This window comes from Nanorana parkeri, unplaced genomic scaffold (genome assembly GCF_000935625.1).
Source record: "Nanorana parkeri isolate BGI_ZX_2015 unplaced genomic scaffold, ASM93562v1 scaffold2661, whole genome shotgun sequence".
Lineage (NCBI taxonomy): Eukaryota > Metazoa > Chordata > Amphibia > Anura > Dicroglossidae > Nanorana > Nanorana parkeri.
This window is the reverse complement of record NW_017308929.1, coordinates 11,331-21,601: the sequence shown is the minus strand read 5'-3', so window position 1 is coordinate 21,601 and position 10,271 is coordinate 11,331. Positions and strand designations below refer to the sequence as shown.

Genomic DNA, 10,271 nt, shown 5'->3' with positions numbered 1-10,271 from the left:
CCAGCGCTGACTGGCGGAACGGACGGGGGAGTGGGCGGGTACAGCTGGCTCTGCCTCTAGATAGGCAGAGCCAGCTGTCACTCACGCGGCTGGGCGGATCTCGTCATCTACGTCGGGATCCGCTCCGGCTAGGGCGTCTCAGTATACCGCGAGCTGTAGCTCCCTACATACTGAGCCTAGAGTGACGGGAGGACGCTAGTTTGTGTGCTCCCGTGACCCTAAGGAGAACTATGGGGGAAAAAAACTTACCTCAGTTCTCTTTTAATGTTCAATATTTCAGAGTTACCTGAACTTTTTTTTTTTGCCTGGAGAATAAAATGCATAAAATTCCCGACACTCACTTTTCACTCTGATCAGTCAGCCATTCACCTCTCTCCTGCATGCGTTTCTTTAGCTCGAAGGCTTCATATGCCAACTGCCAAAAAAATAAAAAATCGACAGAAACACAAAAGAGAGTCAATTCACTAAACAAAACAAATTCCGGATTTTCCCGCCCGCCAGTTATCTGCCAATATTTACTACGGAAAAGGAGGATTTGTTTTCCATCTAACGTGCTGTACCCATTATGAGGAGCTCCCCCCATCCCTGTGCTGAGTTTCCGGGTCTGTACACCCGCTGTGCCCATTATGAGGAGCTCCCACCATCCCTGTGCTGAGATCCCGGGTCTGTACACCCGCTGTGCCCATTATGAGGAGCTCCCACCATCCCTGTGCTGAGTTTCCGGGTCAGTACACCCGCTGTGCCCATTATGAGGGGCTCCCACCATCCCTGTGCTGAGTTCCCGGGTCTGTACACCCGCTGTGCCCATTATGAGGGGCTCCCACCATCCCTGTGCTGAGTTCCCGGGTCTGTACACCCGCTGTGCCCATTATGAGGGGCTCCCACCATCCCTGTGCTGAGTTCCCGGGTCTGTACACCCGCTGTGCCCATTATGAGGGGCTCCCACCATCCCTGTGCTGAGTTCCCGGGTCTGTACACCCGCTGTGCCCATTATGAGGGGCTCCCACCATCCCTGTGCTGAGTTCCCGGGTCTGTACACCCGCTGTGCCCATTATGAGGGGCTCCCACCATCCCTGTGCTGAGTTCCCGGGTCTGTACACCCGCTGTGCCCATTATGAGGGGCTCCCACCATCCCTGTGCTGAGTTCCCGGGTCTGTACACCCGCTGTGCCCATTATGAGGGGCTCCCACCATCCCTGTGCTGAGTTCCCGGGTCTGTACACCCGCTGTGCCCATTATGAGGGGCCCCCACCATCCCTGTGCTGAGTTCCCGGGTCTGTACACCCGCTGTGCCCATTATGAGGAGCTCCCACCATCCCTGTGCTGAGTTCCCGGGTCTGTACACCCGCTGTGCCCATTATGAGGAGCTCCCACCATCCCTGTGCTGAGTTCCCGGGTCTGTACCCCCGCTGTGCCCATTATGAGGAGCTCCCACCATCCCTGTGCTGAGTTCCCGGGTCTGTACACCCGCTGTGCCCATTATGAGGGGCCCCCACCATCCCTGTGCTGAGTTCCCGGGTCTGTACACCCGCTGTGCCCATTATGAGGGGCCCCCACCATCCCTGTGCTGCATTTCTATTCATGTTATATTATGGAGAATGTAAAATAAAATGTTGGAAGACACAAAGGTGGGCGGAGACACACAGATGTGGGCGGGGACACCCAAAACTCCAAGGTTCACAGGAACAGGGTCAGACATTTTGGCAGTAAGATCTCACTGTTGGAGGATCCAGGGGGTTGGCTGACTCTGGAGATGGTTTATATCGGTCTTTGAAGAAGTCTTTACTGGCCACCAGGACACCTGACTCTCATTCTGCTGCCTCATGTCAGAAGGCTCTGCATTGGCAGTACATACCTCACCATTGGAAATCTTCAGGTCAGCAATTTCTTTCTGTAGTGCGGGAAGGTCACCTGATCCAGGACTGCAGGACGTACCCGACGGAGACCTGAAATACAGAAAATCAGGAAGCGTTCAGGACATTTCAGCAAATGCTTTAATCAAAGTAAAGTTCTTACCCAGTGCCTGAAACCCTAACCCTGTCAAAACCCAATCCATCGACAGCCAGAGATAGCTTAGATTGCAACCTGTTGTCAGCCCTGTGCCCCTTCAACAGCCAATTCTGCCGCAATTCCTGGCTCTGCTTCTGTTCACCTTGGAGTCAGGGGTGTTCCTTCTCTCCTTTGTGCTTCCCCAGCCACCATGGGGCTTCCCCATAAACCTGTTCCTTCCCACCACAGGGTGTACCTGCTCACTTTTACATGCTCCTGCCCACCATGGGTTGTCCCTGTCCACCACAGATATCCCTGCCCACCTGTGTGTTTTCCTGCCCATCTTGGGGTGTCCCAGTCTACCTATGCATGTCTGCCCAACAAAGAGGTGTTCCCACCCACCCTTCATGTTCCTTTCTTCCATAGGGTGTCCCAGCTCACCTCTGTGTCCCTGCCCAAAATAAGAGGTTTGGGGTTTCCGTGACCACCTTGGCATGTTCCTATCTGCCATAGGGTATCCCTGCCCACCTTTGTGTGTTCCTGCTCTTCATGTGCTATAACGCACCTTTATGCATTCCTGCCTATACTATATGGAGTGTCCCTATCCACCTCTGTGTGTTCCAGCGCCCCCCCATGGGGTGTCCCCGCCCACCTTTGTTTGTTCCACTTGTCAGGAATCAAAGGTTGCGGTACTCACCTTCCTGCATGGTGGGTCCCGGATAAGAAGACCGGCTCAGTTTGGATTTTTTCAGTCAGATCCTTCAGAAAAACTGACTTTTCCAACAGCTTATTGTCTGCAAAGAAAGAAACCAACCATTATAAAGAGATATTCATCACCATAGCTGTCCATCAGTGAGGTCCTACACACACCTGCATGCTTCAGATGTGTTACAGGCAGTCTGGCTCATCACATCGGTAATACCGATTCCCATACAGAGAGTTCAATGGTCTAATATGCAAACCATAATACACACATACAACACATGGCACGTAAAATGCACAGGCGTGGGTGGGACCTCAGGATCCTTAGAGGACTACTTAGCTGATTCAGTGACCCATCAAGTTAAGGTACCTCAATTTTTGCCGCAAAATAGAGATGAACGGGTAGAATGTGGTGCACATGACACAAGTCCTTCAAAGCGACTCCCGATAGAAAAAGAGTTCGACTAACAGTTGCAAAAAAGAAGATAATACCTTCCCCGACTCTCCCTCTTTCCCATCTCTGAACGTTGGGAAGTGTGGTGATGTTATGGAGCCAGCATGGAGCAAATCCCTGCATAACATTTACTGAATATTGTTGGGTCCAGATGAAGAGGGATTCCAGAGCCAGCATGGAGGAAATCCATGAGGAACATCTCATGAATATTGTTGGGTCCATCTCCAAACCGAGTGATTCCCGCTGCTCTGAAGGCAAATAAGCATCCTCCCCTTCAGTGCTTGTACTTAGTAAAGAGCTATGTGGTTGTGCTAATCCCCAAGCAACATCTCCTATAGATTGCTGGGTCTGGGCAAAGAGATATTACAAAGCCAGCATAGAGCAAACCCATAAGGAACATCACCTGAAGATTGTTGGGTCCAGGCCAAGAGATATTGCAAAGCCAGCATGGAGGAAACCCCTTCGGAAAATCTCGTGAAGATGGTTGAGTCCCAACTCCAGGCAAAGAGGAAGTCCAGCTGCACTGAAGGCAAGGGAGTGATTTACTCTGCAGTGCTTGTACCTAGTAAAGTACTATGTGACGGTGTTGACTCCTAAGTAACATCCCCTAAATATTGTTGGATTCAGGCCAGTATCACTGTGCCGGCATGAAGCAAATCCATGAGGAACATCCCTTTAAAGATAGTTGGCTCCAGGCCAAGAGATATGCCAGAGGCATCATGGAGGAAATTCCTGAGGAACATCTCCTGTAGATTGTTGGGTCCGGGCCAAGAGATATGCCAGAGCCATTATGGAGGAAATTCCTGAGGAACATCTCCTGTAGATTGTTGGGTCCAGGCAAAGGGATATGCCAGAGGCATCATAGAAGAAATTCTTGAGGAACATCTCCTGTAGATTGTTGGGTCCGGGCCAAGAGATATGCCAGAGCCATCATGGAGGAAATTCCTGAGGCACACCTCCAGAAGATTGATGGGGCCAGGCCTAGAAATGTTGCAGGGGCAAATCCCTGAGGGACATCTCCCGTAGATTGTTGGGTCCAGGCCAAGACATTTTCCAGAACCAGCATTGGGCAAATCCCTAAGGAACATCTCCTGTAGATTGTTGGGTCCAGGCCAACAGATATGCCAGAGCCATCATGGAGGAAATTCCTGAGGAACATCTCCTGAAGATTGTTGGGTCCGGGCATAGAAATGTTCCAGGGCCAAATCCCTGAGGAACATCTCCTGTAGATTGTTTAGCCCAGGCCAAGAAATGTTCCAGAGCCAGCATGGGGCAAATCCCTGAGGAACACCTCCTGAAGATTGCTGGGTCCATCTCCAGGATGAGAAGGATTCCAGCTGCTCAGAAGGCAAAGAAGAGTCTTCCTGTGCAGTGTCCAGACCTAGTGAAGAGCTATGTGACTCCTAGACAGATGGACCCAATAAAGAAACCACTAAGTGTAACATACAGTTAACTCTCATACAATATCTACAAGGAAGTAACTTAATAAAGATAATACATTTGTTTTTATCGGAATGGTAGCAGTAGACAGAAATGCAAGTCAGCGGAGGCATTTCTGAGGTGAGGAACCGGATCTACAGCTATTATGCCCTCAAGGAAGTACAAAAGGAGAAGCAGGTATCTCAATGCGGACAAGGGCTGGGAGCGGCGGCGGTTCTCCTACACACGCCATCTACTTGTACACGCCACATCTAAGAAATTGAAAACAATTCGACGTGCCCCCTTATCTGAATTGCGCACGTTTCCAGCGTCCGGTTATATTATAATCAAGAGGAACAAATCAAATCCTCAGCACACCAGAAATGAATACAACGACAACACGTTATCAAAGACAAACAGGGCACTTCCCTCTAATAGTTTAATTTCCTCTGTAGAGTCATGGAAGGTCGGCAATGCAGTAAAGAGGTGACCTTGAGTGCAAACTATAGTCCACGCAGGCCCTTTATGGTTTTAATTTATAACATATCCTCCCCAATCCCAACTGTCCTATCCAGATGTACTCAGAGATGGCACATGAGGAGCCTAGAACTCTTCTCGAAGGAGCCATGGCTTTAGCCTTCCAATGACAGTCATGTGACCAAATGCCATGGTTACCAGCCATAGCAGCAAAATGGGGCTCAGAGAGCCGTGACACCACCAGAGCAAGTTTTCCCGAATACTGATCTTGAGTTCACATGACAAGCATCAGATTCAGCAGGCTATATCGTACTTATAAGGCTCACTCGGGTCCAACATTAAAATTTGCATTGAATCTGTGGCATGCATGCAGAGGGACCCTCACATCCATATCTGTAAAGCCACCCACCCTTACAGCTGCTATTCTAAAAGAGAGAGAGGATTTACAACACAGAATCATGAGAGGAGAGGCAGCTGTCCCAACCAGAGCACTATAAAAAAGCTTCCTGAATCCGGAGTACAGAGATTATATTTCAATCTGACCTCCGTCCTTCCCTTCAGTCTTGCATAGTGATCTACCAACAAGTTGAGGTCACTGAAGACCATTCAAATCTTACACAACGACAAGACTGAGCACAACAAGACACGGGACGTCCAATCTGTTCTACAGAAGCATGAAGGACAGGCAACGTTGAAGACAGAATATGCTGTGGCCAGCCAAGGAAGCAGTGAAGCAGATGAAAGGCACAGGATACGGACTTCCCTTCACAATCGGAAGATGTCCAGTGGGACCATCGGCTCAGACCTGCCAGGAACCAGCAAGCAACCCGGGTACACCCATCTACAGTGCGGAGAAGTTTTGTCAGAAGTGGTCTTCATGGAACACCACCCAACCCATGCGGCGAGACCCCCACTACCCCATCAGAAGTATACTCCACCCTTGTGCACCTTCTTCCGATCACACGTAAGTGCCAATACCTCATCTTTGTCCATGACCCTTTCCCATCCTTACATCCTGTGCCAGTCAGTTGCGCTCCTTCCTTTTTTCCATTCAACTTCACACAGTTAGACACCTCAGTCTAACAATACCAGGAGCCACAACACAACACACCACCCTAGGAGTGCGCTAACAAATTCTTCTGTTCAACATGGAACACCACAAAGGCATGTAACAAGTTACATCTCCGACCTGGAAATAAGGCCGCGCAATCTACCAATGACTGAAAACACAAAAACGGGTGCGGGAAAAAAAGGCCGCAGGAGCTCTGGACTGATGAGCCCAAATTTGAGATATTTGGATGTAACAGAAGACAGTTTGTTTGCCAAGGGCTTGGAGAGTGAGTACAAGGATATGTGTTTGCAGTCTACAGTGAAGCATGGTGGAGGTTCCTTGCAGGATTTAAGCTGCATTTCTGCACATGGGGTTGGGGGTTTTGTCAGAAATAATGGTCTCCTCAATGCTGAAAAGTACAGGCAGATACATATCCATCATGCAATGCCCGGGTGGCATCAGACTGGTCCAAAATGAATTCAGCAGCAGGACAATGACCCCAAACATACAGCCAAAGTCATAGAAAACTATCTTCAGTGAAAAGAAGAGCAAGGAGTTCTAGAAGAGTTGTTATGGCCCCCAGAGAGCCCCGATCACTGGAATAGATGGGTATGGTCTTCACAGAGCTTTGAGCTATAGAAGAAATTGCATGGCACCCATACAGCCCTGATCTCTGGAAGAAATGGTATGATCCCTACAGAACCCCAATGTTTGGAAGAGGCGGTATGGTCCCCACAGAGCCCCGATCTCTGGAAGAGGCGGTATGGTCCCCACAGAGCCCCGATCTCTGGAAGAGACGGTATGGCCCCCACAGAGCCCCGATCTCTGGAAGAGACTGTATGGCCCGCACAGAGCCCCCATCTCTGGAAGAGACTGTATGGCCCCCAGAGAGCCCCGATCTCTGGAAGAGACGTATGGCCCCCACAGAGCCCCGATCTCTGGAAGAGACGATATGGCCCCCACAGAGCCCCGATCTCTGGAAGAGACGGTATGGCCCCCACAGAGCCCCGATCTCTGGAAGAGACGGTATGGCCCCCACAGAGCCCCGATCTCTGGAAGAGACGGTATGGCCCCCACAGAGCCCTGATCTCTAGAAGAGACGGTATGGCCCCCACAGAGCCCTGATCTCTAGAAGAGACGGTATGGCCCCCACAGAGCCCCGATCTCTAGAAGAGACGGTATGGCCCCCACAGAGCCCTGATCTCTAGAAGAGACGGTATGGCCCCCACAGAGCCCTGATCTCTAGAAGAGACGGTATGGCCCCCACAGAGCCCTGATCTCTAGAAGAGACGGTATGGCCCCCACAGAGCCCTGATCTCTAGAAGAGACGGTATGGCCCCCACCGAGCCCTGATCTCTGGAAGAGACGGTATGGCCCCCACAGAGCCCCGATCTCTAGAAGAGACGGTATGGCCCCCACAGAGCCCCGATCTCTGGAAGAGACGGTATGGCCCCCACAGAGCCCCGATCTCTGGAAGAGACGGTATGGCCCCCACAGAGCCCCGATCTCTGGAAGAGACGGTATGGCCCCCACAGAGCCCCGATCTCTGGAAGAGACGGTATGGCCCCCACAGAGCCCCGATCTCTGGAAGAGACGGTATGGCCCCCACAGAGCCCCGATCTCTGGAAGAGACGGTATGGCCCCCACAGAGCCCCGATCTCTGGAAGAGACGGTATGGCCCCCACAGAGCCCCGATCTCTGGAAGAGACGGTATGGCCCCCACAGAGCCCCGATCTCTGGAAGAGACGGTATGGCCCCCACAGAGCCCCGATCTCTGGAAGAGACGGTATGGCCCCCACAGAGCCCCGATCTCTGGAAGAGACGGTATGGCCCCCACAGAGCCCCGATCTCTGGAAGAGACGGTATGGCCCCCACAGAGCCCCGATCTCTGGAAGAGACGATATGGCCCCCACAGAGCCCCGATCTCTGGAAGAGACGATATGGCCCCACAGAGCCCTGATCTCTGGAAGAGACACTATGGCCCCCAGAGAGCCCCGATCTCTGGAAGAGACGATATGGCCCCCACAGAGGCCTGATCTCTGAGGGAGATGGTATGGCCCCCACAGAGCCCTGATCCTTGAAAGAGATGTTATGATCTCTGCAGAGTCCAGATTTTTGGAAGACCTAAGATGGTATGATCCCTACAGAACTCCAATGTCTGGAAGAGACGGCATGGCCCCCACAGAGCCCCGATCTCCCCATCACGGAGTCTGTCTGAGATTACACGAAGAGACGGTAACAGCAGAAGATCTGTGGTTAGTCCTCCTAGGTTTTTGGAACAACCCACCTGCCGAGTTCCTTATGATCTGTGTGCAGAGGAATCTCGGAGACTTGAAGGTAAAAAAAACACCAATTATTGATGTGATTTTGTTTTTTTCCTGTCTGCGCTCCTCGCAGGTTGTTCATTAATAAAACTATTCACGGCTTTATTATTTATTTGAAAGCTTCCTCATTTATTAAAACGTTGACACAGCTCTGTTATATATTCACTGACAATACACGGCGATTCCACTTTCACCCGGATTTCATAACAGAGCCGGCGCTCGGCGTCATGTATACACAATCCCTGCCGGGTGCAGCGCCGGCCCAGCAACAAGCAGCAGAAACAGGAAACATTTGTACCAGTTTCACATCCTCTCCTCCGAAAACTGAACGACGGCTTCTAAAAACTTCTGTTTATATAAAGAAAATATCAGGATCAGCGGCATGCTAATAAGGAGGACACTTCCTCTAAATCTGCCGGAACGCGCCCTGCAACCCTCTCTCCTCCTATGTTATAGGCAGTATGGAGGAGAGACACCCCCACCGCACATACAGACGCTGGTTGTCCAATCCCTGGGACAGTCAGAGAACATCAGCCATTCATCCCGCTGCAACAGTATCCAAAGAACCCCAAAATGAGCCAAAGGCATGCCAAAACGGCCTCTCAACTAATTGTATATTATTTCAGCATGCCTTAGGGCAGGGGTGCCCACAATTTTTGTGTTAAGATCTACCTTTCAAATGACGCGCTACATGAGATCTACCAACGAAAAAAAAAACTTCCCTCGCTCTCCTGGCTGTCTCTCCTTGCTCATCCTCCTGGCCGTCTCTCCTTGCTCATCCTCGCTCATCCTCCTGGCTGTCTTTCCTTGCTCATCCTCCTGGCTGTCTCTCCTTGCTCATCCTCCTGGCCGTCTCTCCTTGCTCATCCTCCTGGCCGTCTCTCCTTGCTCATCCTCCTGGCCGTCTCTCCTTGCTCATCCTCGCTCATCCTCCTGGCTGTCTCTCCTTGCTCATCCTCCTGGCTGTCTCTCCTTGCTCATCCTCCTGGCTGTCTCTCCTTGCTCATCCTCCTGGCTGTCTCTCCTTGCTCATCCTCCTGGCTGTCTCTCCTCGCTCTCTCTCCTGGCTGTCTCTCCTCGCTCTCTCTCCTGGCTGTCTCTCCTCGCTCTCTCTCCTGGCTGTCTCTCCTTGCTCATCCTCCTGGCTGTCTCTCCTTGCTCATCCTCCTGGCTCTCTCTCCTTGCTCATCCTCCTGGCTGTCTCTCCTTGCCCAGCGCCCCTCCCCCCTTTTATTTGTCAGACAAATATGAAACAATGCGATGATAGTCATGTTTTCTATTCGCATAGGCAGTCAGCATGTAGATCTTCAGGCTCCGCTTGTCTTGATTTACCTCCTATTGTTTACAGAGCTCAAAACCTCAAGCTGAAATTTACAGATATAACTAGACTCCGCCCCCTTCTGTAGCACTGACTCCACCCCCTCCTCCTGTACAGATCTATTTGGGATTTCAGACCACTACTGCTGCGTTCTCTTGGGATAAGCCACGGTGCTCTGGGAATACTTTGTCATATGTTTATATGTAAACCAAAGACTGCATGCAATGAATACACTGTATTTCTGTTATAGCAACAAAGGGCGGAGCCAACCCAATAATGAACCCTACGGACTAAGACTGCGGGGCCATTAGAGTTCATGTGCGTGTAAAGGCGTCCCAATACTTTAGGCAATATAGTGTGTGTATATCTATCGATCTATGTATAGAGATGATAGATAGATAGATAGATAGATAGATAGATAGATAGATAGATAGATAGATAGATAGATATGAATAGATAGATATGAATAGATAGAGAGATGAGAGATAGATAGATAGATAGATAGATAGATAGATAGATAGATAGATAGATAGATAGA

At 50.7% G+C, this 10,271-nt stretch overlaps 1 protein-coding gene across 1 annotated transcript in view; it reads right to left on the bottom strand.

The window, feature by feature from the left end:
* The window catches only part of LOC108802104 (autophagy-related protein 16-2-like), a gene marked incomplete at its 5' end in the record, with an annotated part of 62,104 nt that overhangs the window by 41,455 nt on the left and 10,378 nt on the right, over positions 1–10,271 (bottom strand). Inside the window, 4 exons of the mRNA XM_018573991.1 lie at positions 250–256; positions 342–415; positions 1,855–1,945; positions 2,686–2,782. Coding sequence (XP_018429493.1) covers positions 250–256; positions 342–415; positions 1,855–1,945; positions 2,686–2,782 — 269 coding nt within the window. The remainder of the gene's footprint in view (positions 1–249; positions 257–341; positions 416–1,854; positions 1,946–2,685; positions 2,783–10,271) is intronic.